General features: G+C 71.7%; 6 protein-coding genes across 6 annotated transcripts; 4 read left to right on the top strand and 2 right to left on the bottom strand.

The window, feature by feature from the left end:
- Positions 1–2,228: 2,228 nt before the first annotated feature.
- On the top strand, positions 2,229–3,410 carry AURANDRAFT_28035 (hypothetical protein; the record flags this gene model as incomplete). The annotated part of the gene is made up of 1 exon (XM_009039624.1): positions 2,229–3,410. One exon carries the CDS (start codon positions 2,229–2,231, stop codon positions 3,408–3,410), a length of 1,182 nt encoding a protein of 393 aa, XP_009037872.1.
- Positions 3,411–6,360: 2,950 nt separating this feature from the next.
- AURANDRAFT_27989 (hypothetical protein) lies at positions 6,361–7,371 on the bottom strand (the record flags this gene model as incomplete). The annotated part of the gene is made up of 1 exon (XM_009039814.1): positions 6,361–7,371. A coding segment is annotated over one exon (1,011 nt), but the record flags the coding sequence as incomplete, so codon positions are not given.
- A 372-nt stretch (positions 7,372–7,743) lies between these two features.
- Positions 7,744–9,216, top strand: AURANDRAFT_10272 (hypothetical protein; the record flags this gene model as incomplete). The annotated part of the gene is made up of 2 exons (XM_009039625.1): positions 7,744–8,583; positions 8,617–9,216. Coding segments are annotated over 2 exons (1,440 nt in total), but the record flags the coding sequence as incomplete, so codon positions are not given.
- A 1,236-nt stretch (positions 9,217–10,452) lies between these two features.
- On the bottom strand, positions 10,453–10,908 carry AURANDRAFT_27787 (hypothetical protein; the record flags this gene model as incomplete). The annotated part of the gene is made up of 1 exon (XM_009039813.1): positions 10,453–10,908. One exon carries the CDS (start codon positions 10,906–10,908, stop codon positions 10,453–10,455), a length of 456 nt encoding a protein of 151 aa, XP_009038061.1.
- Positions 10,909–13,353: 2,445 nt separating this feature from the next.
- AURANDRAFT_64899 (hypothetical protein) lies at positions 13,354–14,163 on the top strand (the record flags this gene model as incomplete). The annotated part of the gene is made up of 1 exon (XM_009039626.1): positions 13,354–14,163. One exon carries the CDS (start codon positions 13,354–13,356, stop codon positions 14,161–14,163), a length of 810 nt encoding a protein of 269 aa, XP_009037874.1.
- Positions 14,164–17,567: 3,404 nt separating this feature from the next.
- Positions 17,568–18,254, top strand: AURANDRAFT_14994 (hypothetical protein; the record flags this gene model as incomplete). Its single annotated transcript, XM_009039627.1, has 1 exon — positions 17,568–18,254. A coding segment is annotated over one exon (687 nt), but the record flags the coding sequence as incomplete, so codon positions are not given.
- Between the last annotated feature and the right edge of the window lie 2,107 nt (positions 18,255–20,361).

The raw sequence follows: 20,361 nt of genomic DNA on the forward strand, positions 1-20,361 counted from the left end.
ACTCTCGTCGGCGATCTCTGTCGCTGCCCACATGGACGCCGAGCTCCCGGCGCGGAAGACCGTGCGCTTCACGGGCCTGCCGCCGACCCCGCTCGCCGCCACGTCCACGTCGTCCGACGGCGGCAGCGGCACGACGGCCTCCGGCGCGTCGCGGGGCCTGCGCAAGGCGTCGAGCCTGCGCGGCGCGGCGCTCGCGCGCTTCAGCCCCGAGGGCTTCCTCGGGTCGCCCGGCGAGCTCCGCGGGAGCAGCACGACGGGGAGCGGCGCGTCGGACAAGAAGTCCAAGGGGTCGCTCTACGTCCACGCGGCGACGGTGCCGGTGGAGAACGTGGCCGTGAGCCGGACCCTCTTCTTCCGGCGCGAGTCGCAGCGCGAGCGCGCCGGCTCCGAGGCGAAGCGGCGGCTCCTGGCGCTCAAGGGCCAGCGCACGGACTGGCGCTTCTCGTCGAGCAGCCGCGAGTCGACGGGCCTCTACGCGCAGGATTTCCTGCTCGAGCAGGCGTCCTTCAACGGGCTGTCGCGCTGCGTGCTCGCGTGCTCGGGCCTCTGGCGGTTCCGCACCATAGCGACGGAGTCGGCGTCGAACCTGCCCGCGGAGAAGGCGCGCGAGGCCCGCGCGAAGCGCAGGGCCGCGGCCTACGAGGCCGTCTTCTACGTCGCCTACGCGACCTGCGGCTGCGCGTGCCTCGGCAACGCCGTCCCGGAGGCGGCGTCCCGTCTTTTAGCGCAGAAAAAACAAGACCCCCCCCCCCCCCCCCGCGCGCGCAGGTCCTCGGCGGCGCGGCGCCGTACCACAGCCTCCCGGCGAGCTTCACGATGGCCTACTTCCACGTGCCCTCGTGCCTCGGCTTCCGCTTCTGGCGGCGCATGCTCAACGACCCCGTGTCCTCGGGGCTGGTGGAGAACCTCGTCGAGCTCGACAACGCGGTCGTCGGCGAGGCGCTCAAGGCGACGAAGCGGGGCCTCGTCGTCGTCTGCGCGGCGCAGGTCGCCGCCGTCGCGCTGGTCCTCGGCGCCTGGGCCCTGCCCGCGGCGCCGCTGCCGGGCGGCTTCGGGGCCGTGGCGCCCCACGCGAACGGCGGGCTCGCGTTCGTCCGCGCGCACGGGTTGGTCATGTGGTCCCTCTTCGCGCTCGTGATCTCGTCGACGATCGGCCGGTACCGGCGTCCCGCGGCCGCGACGATGTTCGAGAGATTTGGGGTGGGAAACCGACGAGCCATCGTCACCGCCGCGCTCGGTAGGCCAGTACGCGCTCTTCGCCTTCTACAGCTACCTCCACCTCATCGAGGTCGCGCTCTGCGGCGAGCGCGTGCTGAGCCACCTCTCGAACCACTACGAGGCGCTCGACGGCGCGGACGACGGCGACGGCGTCGCGTCGCCGGGCGGCGCGCCGGACTCGCCGCGCGGCGGCGACGGCGGCGGCCTCGTCGTGCCCGAGCGCAACGCCGCGGAGCTCTTCGACTCGCTGCTCGAGGACGTGGCGGCGGAGTGCAAGATCGCGCAGAAGAAGCTCAAGACGAGCTGCGACCTCTGGAGCAACATCAAGATGCACTACTTCGTCTTCGCGCTCGCGCAGCTGCTGGTCGTGCTGAACCACGCGAAGCTCCACACGACGGGCGCGCTCCGGGGCGTGGGCTACCCCTACCACTGGTACCTCCAGGACGCCGTCTTCCTCGCGTCGGGCACGGCCATCGTCGTCGTGACCGTCTTCGCGTCGTCCAAGGTCACGTCCAAATGCGCGGAGATCAAGGCCGCGGCGCGCGGCGTCGCGGACGCGCGCGACACGAAGACGAACGCGGCGGCCGTGTCCGCCGTCATCGACCACCACCTCCACGGGGCGACGGTCTGGGGCGAGACCATCAACCAGCAGAAGATCATCATGATCATGTGGGGCTTCCTCATGGTCGCGCTCAACGCGATCATCGAGCTCCTCGGCGCGAACTACAACGTCCGCTCCGACGACCGCGCCGTGTCCTTCGACGCGTAAATTAGCTTGGAATTCGATACCGGCGCGCATCGGGGGAGGCGGGGGTGAGCGGTCGGGACTGTCGCGGTAAGGGCTCGCGCGTCGAAGTCGACGATGCCGTCTCGCAGCTTGGAGTTGAAGCCCGCTTCGAGGAAGCTCAATGGCGCTTGCATTGATGCGCTGTTTCGTCGCGCTGGCGGCGGCGGCCTCGGCCTTCGGCCCGCGCGCGTCGTACGCGTCGCGGTCGACCGTGCGCATGGGGATGGGCAACTCCTTCGGGCGCCTCTTCCGCATCTCGACCTGGGGCGAGTCGCACGGCGGCGGCGTGGGCGTCGTCGTCGACGGGTGCCCGCCGCGCGTGCCCCTGAGCGAGGTGCCGATCCAGTTCGAGCTGGACCGGCGGCGCCCGGGCCAGAGCCGGCTGACGACGCCGCGCAACGAGAGCGACCAGGTCGAGATCCTCAGCGGCGTCGACAAGGAGAGCGGCGTGACGCTCGGCACGCCCATCGCGATGCTCGTGCGGAACAAGGACCAGCGGTCCCAGGACTACAAGGGCGGCATGACCCAGGCCTACCGCCCGTCCCACGCCGACGCGACCTACGACGCCAAGTACGGCGTCCGCGCCGTCGCCGGCGGCGGCCGGAGCAGCGCGCGCGAGACGATCGGCCGCGTCGCGGGCGGCGCCGTCGCCCGCGAGGTGCTGCGCCTCTACGCGGGCGTCGAGGTCGTGGGCTACGTGAGCAAGGTCCAGGACGTGGGCATGCCCGACGACTTCGACGTCGACGCGGTCACGATCGACGACGTCGAGGCGTCCATGGTCCGGTGCCCGCACCCCGAGTCCGCGGAGCGCATGATCGCGCGCATCGACGAGATCCGCCGCAAGGGCAACTCCATCGGCGGCGTCGTCACCTGCGTCGCCCAGAACGTGCCCGCGGGCCTCGGCTCGCCCGTCTTCGACAAGCTCGAGGCCGAGCTCGCCAAGGCCTGCATGAGCCTCCCCGCGTCCAAGGGCTTCGAGGTCGGCAGCGGCTTCGACGGCACACTCCTCGCGGGCAAGGACCACAACGACGAGTTCTACGTCGACGCCGACGGCCGCACGCGGACGCGGTCGAACCGGTCGGGCGGCATCCAGGGCGGCATCAGCAACGGCGAGACCATCGTCGTCCGCGTCGCCTTCAAGCCCACGTCGACCATCGGCCAGCTCCAGGCGACGGTGACGCGCGACGGCGAGGAGGTCGAGCTCCGCGGCAAGGGCCGCCACGACCCCTGCGTGCTCCCGCGCGCCGCGCCCATGGTCGAGTCCATGGTCGCGCTCACGCTCATGGACGCGCTCATGCAGCAGAAGGCCCAGTGCGAGCTCCTCGACTTCGAGGCCGACGGCGGCTTCAACCCCCTCGGATCCAAGCCCGTCCACGACCTCGGCGTCGTGCCCGCGAGCGCCTAGGAAGGCGCTACCCCCCCCCCCCCCCCTTCGAGATCCCCCGCCTAAGCATCCGCCTCGAATATGACGTCGCCGTCACGAGTCGGGAGACTTCTTCGGAACTTGCATTAGCCGCTCGCGTCGTCCCCCCGGAGCGCGAGCATCTTCGCGCGCGCGTCCGCGGAGAGCGCGCTGGGCGCGTCGTCGCCGCTCGACTCGTCGCTGCGCTCGTGGATCGCGTCGAGGTCTTCCCGGGGGGAGGCCCGGCCCAACTCCGGCGCCGCGACCGGCGCCGGCGCGGCCGGCGCGGCCGGCGCGGCCTCGGCGTCGTCCGAAAATTCCCGCGGTCGCCCCGGGTCCGTCGATCGCGGCGGATGGAGGCGCGTCTCCACGGCCTCCTCCAATCGCTCGCCGACGAACTCGCGCATGGACAGCCAATAGTGCTCGCGGTCCTGCTCCGGGTGCGCCGCGCGCCACAGGAAGGACGAATCGAGGCGCTCCGCGACGCGGGCCTTGCGATGGAGGCTGAGCTGGTGCCAGGTCACGTCGCGGTGGGACCGGTGCCAGAGCTCGTCGGCGTCCGTGCGCACGCGGCTCATGCCCGTGGGTAGGGAACTGTGCGCCGAATTCCGCTGCTCCGAGACGCGCCGCGCCAGCGCGCCGCTGTTCTCGAGCGCCCGCTTCCTCGCGGCGACGGCGACGCCGCTCCGCAGCTTCGTGGACGCGGGCTTCAGCGGTTCGGCGATGCGCGGCGCCGCCTCGACCTGGGCCGCCGCCTCCGATCGGAGATCCCGCTTGTTGCCGGCGTCGAGCGCGTTGAACCACCGTCGCTTCCCCTTCTTGTCCGCGAGCTTGGGCGCGGGCCGCGGGTCGTCGCGCCGCGAGAAGAGGGACGCCTCGCCGGGCCGCGACCCGTGGAGCCGCGGCACGGGCTTCGTCTTCGCCCAGGTGTACCAGTCGCCGCTCCGCAGGTCCGTGCCCCCGATGACGATGCGGCGCTTCGATTCTTCCATGCGCTGGGTGGTTTTGAGGTCGATGTACGGCCAGATCTTCTCCTCGGGCTTCTTCCCCTTGAGGAACGCCTTCTTCGCCTTGAGCACGACGCGGGCCAGGGCCCAGTCCGCCATGCTTGCCCGCGCTCAGCCCGCGCGGCGCGCAGCCCGCGCGGCGCAACCCCAAAAAATGCCCGAAGTGCCTTCAAATTGAAGATTAACGGAAGGGCTACAGATCTGGATGGGCTACAGCGGCGCGACTGGCGCGAGCATGTCCGCGGCCTGGCTCGCAGAAGAAAAGGCCCGCATTGCCGCGTCGCCGGCGCCGGCCTGGTACGACGAGGGCCTCGGCCCCGAGTTCGCCGCGGACGCGGCGAGCCCGAGCCTCGTCTTCGATGACGTCTACGCCGGCATGCTCGACGAGTTCTTCCTCGGCGTCGACCCCAACGGCATGTGCACGCCGACGGACGAGGGCATGCGCGTCGCGCCGGAGATCCGCGGCGGCGACGCCCACAGCGGCATGACGCTGCTCCATTTCGCCGCGTCCTGCGCCGACGTGCCCTACATGAAGGCGCTGCTGCGCGCGGGCGCGACGCTCGACTTCGGCTACGACAAGGAGCTGGGCACGCCGCTCCACGTCATCTGCAAGCAGTTCCTCGCCGAGGGCGACGCGCTCGGCGCGCGGTCGCGGATCGCGGCCATCCGGTTCCTGCTGGACGTCGGCGCGGACCCCGGGAAGAGCTGCGCCGTCGAACCGCTCCTGAAATTGGTGCTCCGGGACCGCGACGCGACGCGCGGCCTGGAGCTGGCCGCGCTGCTCTTCGCCGCGCCCGAGGGCGCGGCGCTGCTCGCCGAGGCGCCGGCCTACGCCTCCTTCGCGCGCGGCGGCAAGACGCGGAAGGCGTTTTTGACGGCCGCGAAGCGGGCCAAGGGCGCGCCGCGGAACGTCCTCGCGTGCGCCTGCGGCAGCGGCCGGCCCTTCGACGCCTGCCACGGCGCCGCGAACGGCGTGCCCCTCCACGCGCGGCAGCCCTGCCCCTGCGCGGACAACAAGCGGCGCGCGAGGGACGGCGCGGCCCGCGCGTACGGCGCGTGCTGCTCCGCGCGGGAGGTCTACCTCCGCGAGACGCTCCGCGCCATCATCCCGCCGCCGAGCGCCCCCCTCCAGCGGGCGATCGAGAGCCTGGCCCTCGCCGCGGACGACGCGCCGCCGCCGGCGACGCCGCTCGCGGACGCGCCCGCGGCGGCGCTCCCGCCGTCGCCGCCGCTCGCCGCGTAAGATGCGGTTACCGGCCGAAGGAGATGGCGCGCGAGAGGATGGCCGTGAGCTCGTCCTCGCGGGCCTGCTCGTCCCGCGGCGCGTGCCGCAGGTCCGCGCCGACGCCCGAGAGCATGGCGACGAGCTCGTCCTCCTTGTCGCGGTCGTCGTCGTCGTCGGCGCCGCGGGGCCGCCGCGCGAAGGTGCCCTCGGACTGGGAGTGGCGGTTGCGCCGGCGCAGGCCCCGGTGCTTCGGCGACGGGTCCTTGGCCCGGGGCTTGCGCTTCGGGCTCAGCGCGGCGTTCGACGAGATGGACCGGAGCGCCGTGCCCGCCTTCTTCCGGCCGCCCCGGTAGGGCTTCGCCGGCGACGCGCGCGGGGCCTCGGCCGCGGGCTCGATGGGCGCGTCCTCGATGGCGCCGGAGAAGGTGTGGTGCGCGCGGAAGTCGGGGAGCTCGACGCCCGCGCGCCGCTCGCCCGCGGACGCGGGCCGCGGCGGCCGCGACGGCGCCGACGAGCCCCAGGTCGGCAGCAGGAGGCCGTCGTCGACGAAGGGGTCCACGGGCACGGGCACGTCGACGGCGAGGTCCGGCGCGCGGCGCCGCCGCGCGTCGTCGTCGCGCGCGGCGACGGCGGCGGCCGAGTCGTCCGTGGGCCGGTAGGCGCCGGGCGCCGTGTTCAGCTGCTCGCGGAGCGTCGCGTTCTCCTCGCGGAGCCGCGCGACCTCCTCCTGGAGCTGCTCCACGAGGTTCTGGTGCTTGTTGACCTGGACCTTGGGGAGGTTCTTGATGCCGCGGACGCGCGCCGCGAAGTCGAGCGTCCGCAGCGTCTCGTTGACGGCGCTGCCCGACGCCGACGACACGCAGCCGAACATCAGCGTCTTGCAGGACCCGCCGAGGGACGAGATGAGGAGCTTCGTCAGCGCCGAGTCGCGGTAGGGCACGTTGGGCGCCTTCGCGGACCGGTGCATGAGCTCCAGACCCCGGATGACCTTCCCGAGCGTGTAGAGCGACTTGTTGATGTGGCCCGCGTCCTTGACCATGGACGCGCCCGCGGATTTCGTCTCCTTGAGCCGCTCGGAGCCCGCGAGGTCCACGAAGGTCACGGAGCCGTACGTCGTCGGCGCCGCGCGGCCGCCGCCGCGCGGCGGGCTCTCCGCGTCGACGTACAAAGTGATGAGCGCGTGGCTCCGCGACGACCGCTCGTTGAGCTGGTGGCTCCCGACCTTGCGGTTCGCCAGGGCCTGGGCGACGACCGCGCACGCGCGCTGCGGCGTCGCGCAGCCCGCCACCCGCAACCCCTCCACGAAGAAGCCGTACTGCGGGTGCTCGCGCACGTTCAGGGCCTTGCGCTTCGACGGGTGCGTCAACAGATCCGTCACGGACTCGCGGTAGACCTCGACGCAGGTCACGCGGACCCGGAACTTCTTCTCCGTGTCCTCGGCCATGCGCGCGAAGAGGTGGCGCACGCTCCGCGGCAGCAGGCCGTCGTGGCTCCCGCTCGCCGCGCCGCCGCCGAAATTATCGAAGGCGCCGCCGCCGCGCCGGCCCCCGCCGAAGCTACCGCCGCCCCCGACCATCGTGTACGTCTTGCCGGCTCCGGTCTGTCCGTACGCAAAGGCCGTGGACCGGAAGCCCCGGAGCACGGCGTCGAGGAGGCCGATGAGGCCCGAGCCCTCGAAGAACTCGAGCTGGTTCGCGCCGTCGTCGAAGGCGCGGTCGCAGCGGCAGATCATCGGCGCCGCGCCCTCGCTCTTGATCTCCAGCGCGTGCTCGCCGTGGCGCCGCACGCTCTTCTCGCAGCCGCCCTTCCGCTCGCGCTGCGACAGCGGCCGCACGCGCAGGATCACGCCGATGTGCTCCGGCGCCGGCTCGTCCGCCTTCGGGGGCCGGGCCCGGCCCTTGCGGCCGCCGCTGCCCATGCCCAGCCCGGCGCGCCAACGAACAGGTCGCTTGTGCCTTTGTCCACACGCTGCAGTCGCGGCGAAGTATGGTGTGACTCCGTCCTACCTGCTGTAATGTTGCTGTTGCTCCGGCGCGCCGTCGCGCGGCCGCCGCGTTTCGCGCGGGCGCAGAGCTCGGTCGTCGCGTCGCCGCACGTCGAGTGGCGGAGCGCGGCGGACCTGCGGGCGCCGGAGGAGTGGTACCCCAAGGCCCGCCTGTCGCGGCGGCGCGTCATCTACCACGGGGGCCCAACGAACTCGGGCAAGACCTACCACGCGCTGGAGGCGCTCAAGCGCGCCGACGCCGACGGGGGCGGCGGCGTCTACGCGGGCCCGCTCCGGCTCCTGGCGCTCGAGGTCTACGAGCGGCTGAACGCGGCGGGCTGCTACTGCAGCCTCTTCACGGGCCAGGAGCGGCGCGAGGTGCCCTTCGCGACGCACGCGTCCTGCACCATCGAGATGGTGCCCGTGGGCCGACGCTGGGACGTGGCCGTCGTCGACGAGATCCAGATGATCGGGTCGCCCGACCGGGGCCACGCGTGGACGCGCGCGCTCCACGGGTTGGACGCGCGCGAGATCCACGTCTGCGGCGCGCTGGACGCGGCGGCCCTCGTGGAGCGGCTCTGCGGCATCACGGGCGACGCCTTCGAGCTCAAGGAGTACGAGCGGCTCACGCCGCTGACGACGGAGCGCGCGCACCTCGACGGGTGGACGGGCGTGAAGAAGGGCGACTGCGTCGTGACCTTCAGCCGCGACGACATCCACCGCGTGCGCCGGGAGATCGAGACGGCCAACGAGGACATGAAGTGCTGCGTCGTCTACGGGCAGCTGCCGCCGGAGACGCGCGCGCAGCAGGCGCGGCTCTTCAACGACGAGGCGAGCGGCTACGACGTGCTCGTCGCGTCGGACGCCGTGGGCATGGGCCTGAACCTGAACATCGGCCGCGTGCTCTTCCGCCAGATCTTGAAGTACTCGGGCGAGCTCAGCGACGAGGCTTTGGACGGCGTCGACGAGGCGTACCGAGAAGACTCTAGAAAGACGCGGCTGTCGCCCGTCGAGCACCAGCTCGTGAAGCAGATCGCGGGCCGCGCGGGCCGCATGGCGACGGCCTTCTCGTCCGGCGGCGGCGGCGTGACGGCCATGGACGCGCGGGACCTCTCGTACGTCCGCGCGGCGCTCGCGGCGCCGAACGACGCCGTGTCCCGGGCGGGCCTCTTCCCGCCGGCGGAGATCCTCGCGCTCTTCGCCGCGGAGCTCGGCGACGCGGACATGGGGCTCGGCGACGTCGTCGCGGCCTTCGTCGAGGCCTGCGACATCGACGAGTCGCTCTACTACGTCTGCGGGCAGGACGAGGTCGCCAAGGTCGTCAAGAAGCTCGACGACGACATCCGCCTCGACCTCGCCGACATGCTCCTCTTCTGCACGGCGCCCTGCAACCTCAACGACCGCTTCGCCGTGTCCATGCTCAACGCGTACGCGCGCGCGCGCGCCGGCGGCGGCCGCTGCGGGCCGAACGTGCGCCTCCCCAAGGGCCGGCCGTCGAAGCTCAGCGACCTCCACGACCTCTGCTCGAAGCACAACGTGCTCGACCTCTACCTCTGGCTCGCCTTCCGCTTCCCGGAGACGTTCCCCGACTCCGCGGCCGCGACGGCGCAGAAGCAGCGGTGCATCGCGCTGATCGCCGCGACGCTCGAGAGCCGCACGCTGGAGCTCCCCGCGAAGAAGGGAGCCGACGACGCCGAGAAGACGACGAGGGCGAAGAAGAAGGGCCCCGCGCGGAAGCGCGCGCCGACGAACGCGAAGCGGCGGCGGCCCGGGCGGGCCAAGCCGAAGCGATAACACACGACAGGTTTTTACATAAAGGGGGGGAGGTCTATTCACAGGGTCGGGTGCACCGGGAACGGGTAGGACCCGTCGATGCAGACGAAGGCGCGGTCGTCGCCGAGGAGCGCGACCTGCAACCGCCAGCCGCGGTAGCCGAGGTCCTTGAGCGGCAACGCGCACGACACGCAGAGCTTCCAGAGGTCCGACGACAGCGGGAGCCGGTGGCCCACGTTGAGGAGGAAGGCGACGTCCTTGCGGCAGCGCGCGAGGAGCGCGTTCTTCGCGTAGTTGCCCGGCCGGTCGTCGCCCTCGTCCGCGGTCTCCGGCGGGAACCACGCGCTGAAGCCGCACCGGAGCGCGACGGAGCTCGCGTGGCGCCGGAACCGCTCGAGGACGACGTCCTCGTCCTCCGACTCGGCGGCGTCGAAGGACCCGGACCGCGTCCGCAGGTCGTGGACGCTATCCGCCGCCGCGGCGCACTTTTGTTCCAGGACCAGGAGCTGCTTGTACTCGGCGCTCACGTCGACGCCCCCGGCCACGAGCCGCCCGTCGAAGCCGTAGGGGCTCGCGCGGGCGGCGCTCGACGCTCTCCACGGTTTGAACATGGCCCGCCACTGCTTGAGGGACTCGCTTCTCGCGGCGGCCATCGGCCCTTCGACGCCTGGCGCGGCTGGCAGACCTGGGTGCGCTTCACGGGCGAGGCGCGGGCGACGGCGGCGCGCCTGGGCAGGCGCCGCGAAGGATTGAGTTGCTCCAGATTTAGTGGCAACACTCGCAACGGCAAGATGCCTTGTTGTTGCACCGATAGACCGATCGACTGGAGCCGTTGCACAGCGGTGGTGTGGCATCCGTTGCCGAGCTCCGGAGCATGATTAAAGGAGCGGACGACCGCCGGCGGCGGCTCGCGGCGTGCGGGGCCGTCTGAGACGCGCGCTCCGCGGACGACCGCCGCGGCGGCGACGCTGCCGTCGCTGCACGTCATCAGGGGCCCACCGGAGATGGGCGGGGCGCGCCGCACCGTGGAACACCGAGCGCGCTTACCGATCCCCCCTAGTCGCTCATCATCATGTTGACGTACTCGCTGTAGTTGATGAGGCCCGACCGGTCGGGCTCGAGCTGGCTGACGAGGTCATGGGCCTGCTCGTCCGTGAGCTTGTCCGTGCCGTCGTTGGTCAGGGCGCGGATGAGCACGTCGACCTTGATGTGGCCCGAGGGCGCGTCGCCCTCGAAGACCTTGAACGCGTTCTTGACCTGGTCGGCCGTGTACGTCGCCGAGACCTTTCGGCTCATGACGGCGACGAACTCCTCGAAGTCGATCTCGCCGTTGTTGTCCTGGTCGATCTCGTGGATCATCAGGTCGATCTCCTCGGGCGTCGCGTCGATGCCCAGCGTGTCCATGAGCTCGCCGAGCTCCTCCTTCGTGATGGTCCCGCCGCCGTCGCGGTCGACGAGGTTGAAAATCTCCCGGAACTCGGCGAGCTCCTCGTTGCTCAGGTTGTGGGCCATGGGTCCGGCCCCGGCGCCTCGGACGCCGGCGACGGGCTGCGAACGCTGCCGAACGGGCGCACCGGCGTGCGGGGCAGCGTCTTCGCGGCGGTGCCGGATACGGGTGGGGCAACCAGAGGACATATAGGCCGACTTTGCCGATCGAGATTATGGCTCGAGCGTGCGAGGTGTAGCTTGCTCTAAGCTTGCAGAGCGCTGCAGCCATGGCGTCGCGCTTGGCGCGCATCGCGTCCAAGGCCGACGCGGCCCTGGACGGGCGCTACGACTCCACGTCCTCGGAGGAGGAGGAGGAGATGCGCGCCGTGCCGCGCGGGTGCCTCGGCAAGGTCGGCGCGGCCATGGTCGCGAGCGCCAAGGCCGGCGAGGACGAGTACGCGCGGCCCGACGGCGAGCGCTCCTCCGTCGTGGACCAGGCCCAGTTCCGGAACCTGCAGGTCGGCGTCGGCTACCGCGCATCGTTCGTCGTCCGCCAGCCCGGGTCCGAGCCGCCGCCGGCGCCCGCGGCGAAGCGGCGGCGCGAGCCCGAGGCGCCCGCCGCGCCGCCGAAGAAGGCGAAGAAGGAGAAAAAAGAGAAGAAGAAGAAGAAGCACAAGAAGAAGGATAAGAAGAAGCACAAGAAGAAGAAGGGCGCGTCGTCCTCGAGCAGCGACGACGACGACGACGACGCCGCCGCGGCCGCCGCCGCCGCCGCCGTCGACGCCGACGGGCCCATCGACGGCGAGGCGCCGCGGAAGCTCGCGCTCTTCGAGGCGCTGCTCCTCGACAGGTGCGCCGCGCTCGACGCGGCCGAGGAGCGGCGGCGCGCGGCCCCAAAGGGCGCGTCGTCGCTCGCCGACGCGGGGAGCGCGCTGCTCGACATGTAACTCCCGGGCGCCCTAGTAGGTCCGCTCGTGGACGAAGAGGAAGCCGTCCTCCGTGCGCGTGACGCGGAGCGCGTCGGAGACGTAGGTCGAGATGAGGCTGACGGTGTGGGCGTTGGGCGTGAGCTTGAGGGCGTCGGAGACGGCGTCGAAGGCGTTCTGCGTCGGGAAGGCGACGTCGCTGAGGAAGCCGAGGCCCGGGAGGGACGCGATCGTCGAGTCCTTGACCTCCGTCTTCTCCAACGTGAGCCGGAGCCCCGTGGCCGTGGGCGCGCACGTCGCCGTCGACGTCATCACCGAGCGGCCCACGGGCGGCAGGTTCGGCAGGGGCTCGATGGCCAGATCCACCTCGGAGACGAGCGAGCTGCCCGTGATCGTCTGCGTGGCCTCGCCCACGGTGTAGAAGAGGCCGAGCGCGTCCGTCACGGCGTAGATGCCGTCGGCCAGACCGTCGCTCTTGGCGCCGGGCACGGGCGTCGGCGAGTTCTTGCCGTCGAGGAGGCGCGAGAAGCCCCAGAAGAAGGGCGACGACCGGTAGATGCCCGGCTCCGACGAGTAGACGAGGCTCCACGTGCCCTCGAGCTCGTAGGGCTCGAAGGGCGGCGCCAACGCCTCGAGGTCGCCGACGAGGGCCGCGACCTCATTTCGGTCCGCCGCCGACGCGGTCGCGCCGCGCTCGAGGCCCAGGCACCGGTCGAGCAGCGCGCGCTCCGCGTCGTACGCCGCCTCCGGGTCGACGACCGCGGCCGGCGCCGCGGCCGCGTCCTGGACGTCGCTCGGCCAGTCGCCCTCGGCGGGGCCGGCGCCCGCGGGCGGCGCGCTGCCGCCGGCGTCCTCGACGTCGCTCGGCGCGTCGACGTCGGCGACTTCCGGCTCGAAGGCCGCCGCGGGCTCGTCGGGCAGCGTCGAGTCGCTGGGGTAGTCGTCGCCGTCCTCCTCCATGGAGAAGCGCCGCAGCGACCGGAGCGGCGACGCGCCGCGGCGGACGACATTGACGAAGGCCTGGCAGGCCGCCGCGAGCCACAGCAAGCGGCGCATCACCATTGTTGATGCGCTCTCGATCTCGAGGACCGGCGCCGCGGCCTCCCGGGCGCCCGTGGCAGTGGCAGAGGACCGCCGCCGTCGACGCGGGACACCGAGTCGTTTCGGCGGACGCGGACGTCGTCCTGTCGTCGTCACACAGTTTTCTCCAAAACCGCAGAGCCGTCACGTCCGCGCGGCGCCGTGCGCCGTTTTTTGCCACTAAAAGAGCATGTTCAGCCGCGACTCGCGCCGCCGCAACAAGGAGGCCTTCCTCCAGAAGATCGGGGCCCACGCCAAGGGCGACGACGAGCGGTTCCTGCGCAAGGTGCAGCAGCACGGCGACCTCGAGCAGCGCGTCTACGACGCGCAGCGCGCCGTCTACGACTACTCGTGCGCGGTCCACGCGCTCGCGGCCGCGGGCTGCCGCGTCGCCGCGGCCCTCGAGGCGCTGGGCGACACGTCCGACGACGCGGCGACGCACCGCGAGCTCGCGGCCTACGTGTCGCGCGCGGCGGACGGAAGGGACGTCGGCGGCCCGGCCGCGCTGCACGCGTTCCGCGAGATGGTCGACGAGCCGCTCGCGGCCGCGGGCCGCAACGCGACGGCCGTGGACCTCGTGACGAAGCGCCGGGACTGCCGCCTGGACCGCGACAGCTTCGCGACGCGGAAGCTCGACGACCGCCTCGACGAGGCGAACTGCAAGCTCGACGGTCTGACGGGGGCGTGCGAGGCCGAGTTCGACGCCTTCCGGGGCCGCGTCGGCGCCGCGGTGACGCGCGTCCTGGGCGCGCTGGGCGGCGTCGAGTGCGCCTGGGCCTGCGGCGTCGCGGGGCCCGCGACGGCCGCGTGCGAGGACGTCGCGGACCGCGGGTCGCCCGCGCTCAAGACGTTCTCGTCCGCGGCGCTCGCGCGCGTCGCCGCGCACCGCCGCGACCTCGCGCGGGCGCGCGACGCCGAGGCGACGCGGCTCGCCGAGGAGACGGCCGCGGCCGCGGAGGCCGCGGGCCTCGAGGCCGCGGCCGCGGCCGCGCCGCCGCCGGAGCCCGCGACGCCGCCCGCGGCGTCGCCGCCGAAGCGCCGCGACTCCGTCAAGATGCCCACGGGCCGCGCCGAGGCGCCGCCCCTGCCCACGGGCGACCGCCCCGCGCCGCGGCTCCCCGCGCGGCCGACGCCCGCGGAGCCGCCCGTGGAAATCGTCTCCGCGCTCCACGCCTACGCGGGCCAGCGCTCGGGGGACCTGTCCTTCGCCGCGGGCGACCGCATCACCGTCGTCTCCAAGAAGGCCGACGGCTGGTGGATCGGCTTCGTCGACGACCCCAGCGCGAAGGGCGAGTTCCCGAGCAACTACGTCGCGCCGCCGCCGCCGCCGTGAGCCTCCTTTTGTTAATTGAAAATCTACGCCGCCCCGTGAGCCGTACGTGTTAATTTCTAGCTTCCGCCCGGCGGCGCCCAGTGCGCCGCGACCTCGGCGAGGACCTCGTGCGGCAACGCGTCGCCGAAGCACTTGCCGAGGATCGACACGAGCACGCCGCGGTGGTGGCGGACGAAGCCCGCCCAGTCGTCGGCGACGCGGACGAAGCGCTTGGCGAGGGAAAGCGTGGCGGTTTTGCGTACGGGTGAAGTCGGGACCTCTACTTTCTGAACGAACTCTTTCGGGAGAATTGCACCGGCTCGAAGCAGGTCGAGGAGGATTCCGCGTCGTCCAAGGATCACCGCCATGCCGACAGGCGAATGCTTGAATTGATCGAAGCTCGAGCCCGGCGCGTACCAAAAATTGACATCTGCGCCTGCCTCGAGCAGCGCGGCGACCGCAGTAGAGATTCCCCGATTCGTCGCGTAATCCAAAACCGAATTATTGTTGCCGTACCGAATGTTCACGTCAGCTCCGGCGGCTATTAGAAAGTTGACAAATCTCATATTCACTTCTATCTGTTGGGTTTTTGTACAAAGGGCGATATAGAGTAATGGCAGACTTAGATCAGATATTATCACATGGTCGATATCAGCGCCTGCATCCACTAGTTTTCTAAGAGCATCTAGATCACCATCATAAACAGCGTCCCAAAGAAGGTCGTCGATCTCCTTAGAATTTGGCATGGGGGGTTTGGTACGCACACGGCGCGCCGCCGCTCTGCGGGTTTGGGCACCGCGCCGCCGCTCTACTACTGAATCGCTCAAAAATTGCCACTGGTCCAAGCTCCTGTTTCGATGGCCCCGTCGACAAAAATGGCCGACCCCGTCGACGAAATTCCCGAGGAAACACCCACGCCCGACATCGAGACCCTCAGTTGGTGGTGGACGACGGTCGAGAAACCAAAAAGACCGAAGAAAATGATCAGGCCCTTGGAGCACAAGGGGTTTATCAAGCGGCCCCGCGAGGCCGAGGCCGAGGCCGAACACGAGGCCGACGCGCCGGCGCCGAAGCCGAAGCCCCTGAACGTCGCGAACGTCCCCCTCCCGCCGATCCCCAAGGCCGCGGACGTCGAGCGGCTCCCGCCGCAGCTCCGCGCCGCGGTGCGCCAGATGCCGCTCCACCGGGCGTCGTACCGCGAGGAGAAGTTCAAGCTCCTCGTCCTGCGCGAGGCCTGGAACGTCGAGCTCCACGGCCTCGTCATGCTCTACCACGCCGTGCGGCACCGCGACGTCGCCGCCGTGGGCATCCTCACGCGCGCGGGCGCGAAGGAGACGGCCTCGCTCGTCGAGGAGCGGGGCGTGTCCGCGATCACGCTCGCCATGGACATCGGCGAGTCGGGCCTCGTGAAGACGCTCTACGCGAACGGCCTCGGCGGCCGCGACCTCGCGCGGCGCCGGGGCGGCGACCTCTACCGGTCGGACAGCCCCGAGCGGCTCCCGGAGCTCGGGGGCTTCGTCGGCGCGCCCGCGCGCGCCGCGCGCGCGCTCGGCCGCGCGCTCCGGCGGCGCCGCGCGCCGGCCCAGGCCGGCGGCGACGTCGCCGCGCTCTGGGCCCAGCTCGAGCGCGACCTGCCCGTCATCAACACGAAGGCGCACGTCGACCTGTTCCGCGTGCGGCTCCGCGAGTTCGCGCTCGCCTTCGGCCCGCCGGGCAAGGTCGCCGCGGACGCGCCGGGCTTCGCGCTCCGGGGCCCCCGGGGCCGGTGCCTGCTCTACCTGGCCGTCGCGCGCGACGACGTCCTCGGCGCGTCGCTCATCCTCCAGACCGCGCGCATCTTCCGCCTCGACGACGGCCGCGAGGCGCCGCTCCGCGACGCCGTCCACCCGGACCACGCGACGACGGCCGCGGGCCTCGCGCGGCGCCGCGGCCACGACGAGCTCGTCAAGCTGCTCGCGGTCCAGAAGCACGCGGACCTCGTGCCGTCGCGGCGCAAGAAGGCGTACCGGGTGCGCGCTTACGACTACGCGACGTGCGCGGACCACGAGGTGCTCGCGCCCGAGACCGTGCGCTGGCTCAACGCGGACCTGAAGGCCGACTTCCTCGAGAAAAACCCGGCGCTCGTGAAGAAGCGGACGTCCGGCGTCAGTGCGAAGCTCCTCAAGAGCCTGCCCACCTTCCAGACGTCCCCGAAGCCGGCGCCCCGGAAGCTCTCCGACATCCTCGCGCCGGCGCCCGACGTGTGGACGCGGCCCGTCGCCGCCATGTCCGCGCCCCCCGCGGCCTCGCGGGACTCGACGCCCGCGGCGTCGCCGGCCGCGTCGCCCGCGATCATGGCGCGCGAGCTGCCCAGCTACGGCGCCGCGCGGCGCGCGCCCCTCTCGGCCTACTAGACATAACACGTACGCGCGCGGCTTCGGAACAGACAGTGAAACGCGCGCGCCGAGAACGATGGGCGATAAGACGAGACACCCGTGGTTTGTCGTTTATCGGCGCGCCGCTCCTAGAAGCAGGAGAGCTGGGACCAGTCGAAGACGCAGGACGCGTCGTCGTCCGGCGGCTCGACGCGGGCCTCGGCGGCGACGACGCCGCCCTCGCCGTCGTCGTCGACGACGAGGGCGAAGCAGCTCGGGTCCCAGCAGGCCGGGTACTCGTCCTCCTCCTCGCCGTCGCCGGTGACGAGCTGCGCGTCCACGGGGCTCCGGGGGCACGTCCGCCGGCCCCCGGCGCGCGGCGGCGAGCCGTCGCGCGCCGCGCCGCGGGCCGGCGACGGGCCCCGGCGCGCGCCCTTCTCCGCGAGGCCCGTCTTCTGCTTGTAGATCTCGAGGATCTTGGACATGGGCGTGCCGCGCGGCGCGCGGAGGAGCACGACCTCGCCCGTCGAGCGGTTGTGCGCGCGGACCGTCATCATGCCCCCCTTGGGCCCGCCGCCCGTGGGCGGCGGCTCGTCCGTGGAGTCGCCGTGGTCCACCGTCGGCGCCTCGTCGCCGCCGTCGTCGTCCGTGTCCGACGCGTAGGACTCGCTCGCGCCCTCGCCCTCGTCGGTCCAGTGGGGGTCGCCCTCCTCGTCGTCGTCGGGGACGGGCACGGGGACGGCCTTGGTCTCCAGGGCGCTCATCGATATGTGGGTGTTGCGTCGAGTCCCGGCGCTGCCTCTCGGCTTTTGGCGGCAGGATGGGGCAGCCCTCGTCGCGTGTTTTTTGACGTGTGAGAGGGTCGATGGTACCGCGGTACCGAAGCCGAGGATTTCATTGCATTGAACCTCGAGAGTCCGTCGCGTCGACGCCGCCTCGCACGGCGTGCACGAGCGCATCCGGCGACCGTCACGTAGCGTCGCGACCGCGCGCCTTCGCGCTTGCGACACAACAAAAGCGACCATGGGCGCGCCGAAGAACGCGCTGCAGCTGCCGATGAAGCTGGAGGACTACAAGCCCGTGTCCTACGCGACGACGGCCTGCCTCTTCGCCATCGCCATCGCCGGCTGGGTCGCGACGTGGTGCGCGCAGATGGCCTTCACCTACAGCGTCGGGCTGACCATGAGCAAGAAGCGCCTCGAGTTCTGGAACGGCTACATCTTCCGGCTCCTCGCGGCGGCGCCCGTCGCGAACCTCACGCCCGGCGTGACCGTGACCAAGACGCGGACCTCCTGGACGCCGACCAAGGCCATGACGGACGGCAAAAGCCCCGTCATGGTCATCTGCAACCACCGCTCCTACATGGACCCCTTCGCGCTCGCGTCCGCGCTCCTCCCGCTCGAGACCAAGTACGTCGCGAAGAGCGACCTCTTCAAGGTGCCCTTTGGGGGCTGGGCGATGAAGAACGCGGGCGACCTCGCCGTGCGCTTCGACGCGAACAAGAACGCGGGCTGGGGCACGGTCAAGGGGAGCACGGGCCAGCTCCTCGCGCAGGCGGCCGCGCACTTCGAGGCGGGCAACTCCGTGTGCATCTTCCCCGAGGGCGCGCGCATGGGCATCAGCGACGAGAAGTGCCTCGAGGCCAAGGCCCACCCGTCCAAGCTCATGCTCTTCAAGCCCGCCTTCTTCGACCTCTGCAAGAAGCAGGGCGTGCCCGTCGTGCCCGTGTCCATGATGGGCACGGACGAGGTCTGGCCCTGCGGCGCCATGTCCATGCGGCCGGGGAACATCGTCGTCCACGTCGGCGAGCCCCTCAAGGGCGAGGACTACGAGTCCGACCAGGCCTTCTGCGACGCCGCGCGCATGGCCGTCGGCAACGGCTACCTCGACCTCGTCAAGGCCGCCTAACTTCTTCCCCGAGCTCAGGTCATGAATGATGCGAACCTTCTTCGATACTGTACCGTCAAGGTTGTGCTTTGGGACCGCAGCTAGGGGACTCGTGTACGCCTAGGGGCACGCGCCCTAAGGAAGCGGGTTCCCGTTGCCCCCGAGGCGCCGAACCGCGGCGGGCCGGCCGCACTTGGCCGGCGCCGCCGGCGGGAGCCGCGCCTCGAGGGTCCGGGCCAGCTCGACGGCGAACGCGTAGACCGCGGCGTCCGGGCCGTTCGCGGCGACGAGCCGCCGCGTCTGGTCCGCGTCGAAGACGATGGACTCGTCGCCCTTGCCGAAGGACTGGCGCATCTCGTCCCGCGGCGGCTCGCACCAGCCGAGGCGCCGGAAGAGCTGCTGGAACGACGCGTCGAGCGTCTCGAGGATGAGGACCGCGTCGAAGGCCGCGAGCGCGTCCATGGCCGCCGCGGCGTGGCGCGCCGTGACGCCGCCGGGCCCGACGCCGGCGTAGACGTCGGCGCCGAGCAGGGACCGCACGTAGAAGTTGTCGACGACGGCCGTGCCCTCGCGCACGAGCATGTCTCTGTCGAACGACGGCGCCGAGAGCCAGCCCAGGGCCTTGGCGCTCGGGATGCGCTCGAAGCGGCAGTGGCTCACGATGCGCTTGATGGGGTCCCGGAGCACGGTGACGAAGAAGAAGTCGCGCCGGCACTTGAGGGCCGTGCCCGCGTCGAGCCAGCGCTCGACGGCGACGAAGTCGACGGCCGTCTTCGCGGCCCACCGCTTGCGCCCCGCGCAGTCGCCGTCGAGCTGCCCGTTGGCGTAGCCCGCGACGCCGTCGAGGAGCGTCCGCGGGCCGTCGCCGGCCATGTTGCAGTTCCGCTTCGCGGCGCGGAGCTTGTTCGACATCCGCGCGACGTGGCAGACCGTCGTGCCGCCGGCCTTGTGCAGGTGCAGGAAGTAGGGCAGCCGCGCGTCCGTGGCCGGGAACGTGCGCGCTCCGACGGCGGCGAGGAGCGCCCGGCCGTGGGCCTCGAGGTCCGTGCCGTTCCGCGCGGCGGGCGGTTTCGGCTTCGGGAGCGGCGGTTTCGGCTTCGAGAGCGGCGGTTTCGGCTTCGGGAGCGGGGGCGCCGGCAGCCCGGCGACGTGAGCGTCGAGCCGTGTTTGCAGCGCTGCGACCGTCTCCGTGATCTCCGTGACCTTCTCGCCGAGCGCGACGACGTCGGTGGGTGGTGGCTCCGGCGCCCAGCTCGTCGCGCGCGGCAGCGGCGACGCGCGCGACGACGCGGTCTCCGGCGGGCGCGACCGCCACGCCAGGAGCCCGGCGACGACAACGAGGCCCACGAGCGTGACCTTGTTGGTCGAACTCGTCCTGCCGCCGGGCTGCCCGCGCGGCGAGACCATCGACCTTGCCGCCGCTCTTGGTAAAGGTGACGCCTCTGTTGGCGTGGGAGAGCGTTTTTGAATTATGCTTCCTGAAGGTTTCAGCCTCGACGGACGCTCCGAGCAAGCCAACGGACTCAGACGCCGCGCCGAGCAAGCCAATGGACTCGGACGCCGCGCCGAGCAAGCAGGCGGACTCGCCGAGCAAGTCTACGGCCGCCGCGCCGAGCAAGCAGGCGGACTCGCCGAGCAAGTCTGCGCCCACCGCGAAGCCGACTGACTCGCCGCCGGCCAAGAAGGAGGCCACGAAAAAGAAGGCCGCCGGCGCCTGGACGTCGACGGTCAAGAAGTCGCTGGCGCGCGCCGAGGCCGCGGCGCGCGACGCCCTGGCGGAGAACGACGCGTCGACGGCGCGCGTCGAGGCCGTGCTCTGCGGCCTCGACGAGTGGCCGACGCAGGCGCGGCCGAACGTGTCGCCGAACGAGAAGCCCGTGACGGGCATGTGCCTCGGCGCGGTGAACGTCCTGGGCGGCGTCGGCATGCAGGTGTCGGCCGTGAGCCAAAACTTCCCGAAGCTCACGGAGCTCGTGGC

The sequence above is a fragment of the Aureococcus anophagefferens genome (assembly GCF_000186865.1).
Source record: "Aureococcus anophagefferens unplaced genomic scaffold AURANscaffold_12, whole genome shotgun sequence".
Lineage (NCBI taxonomy): Eukaryota > Pelagophyceae > Pelagomonadales > Pelagomonadaceae > Aureococcus > Aureococcus anophagefferens.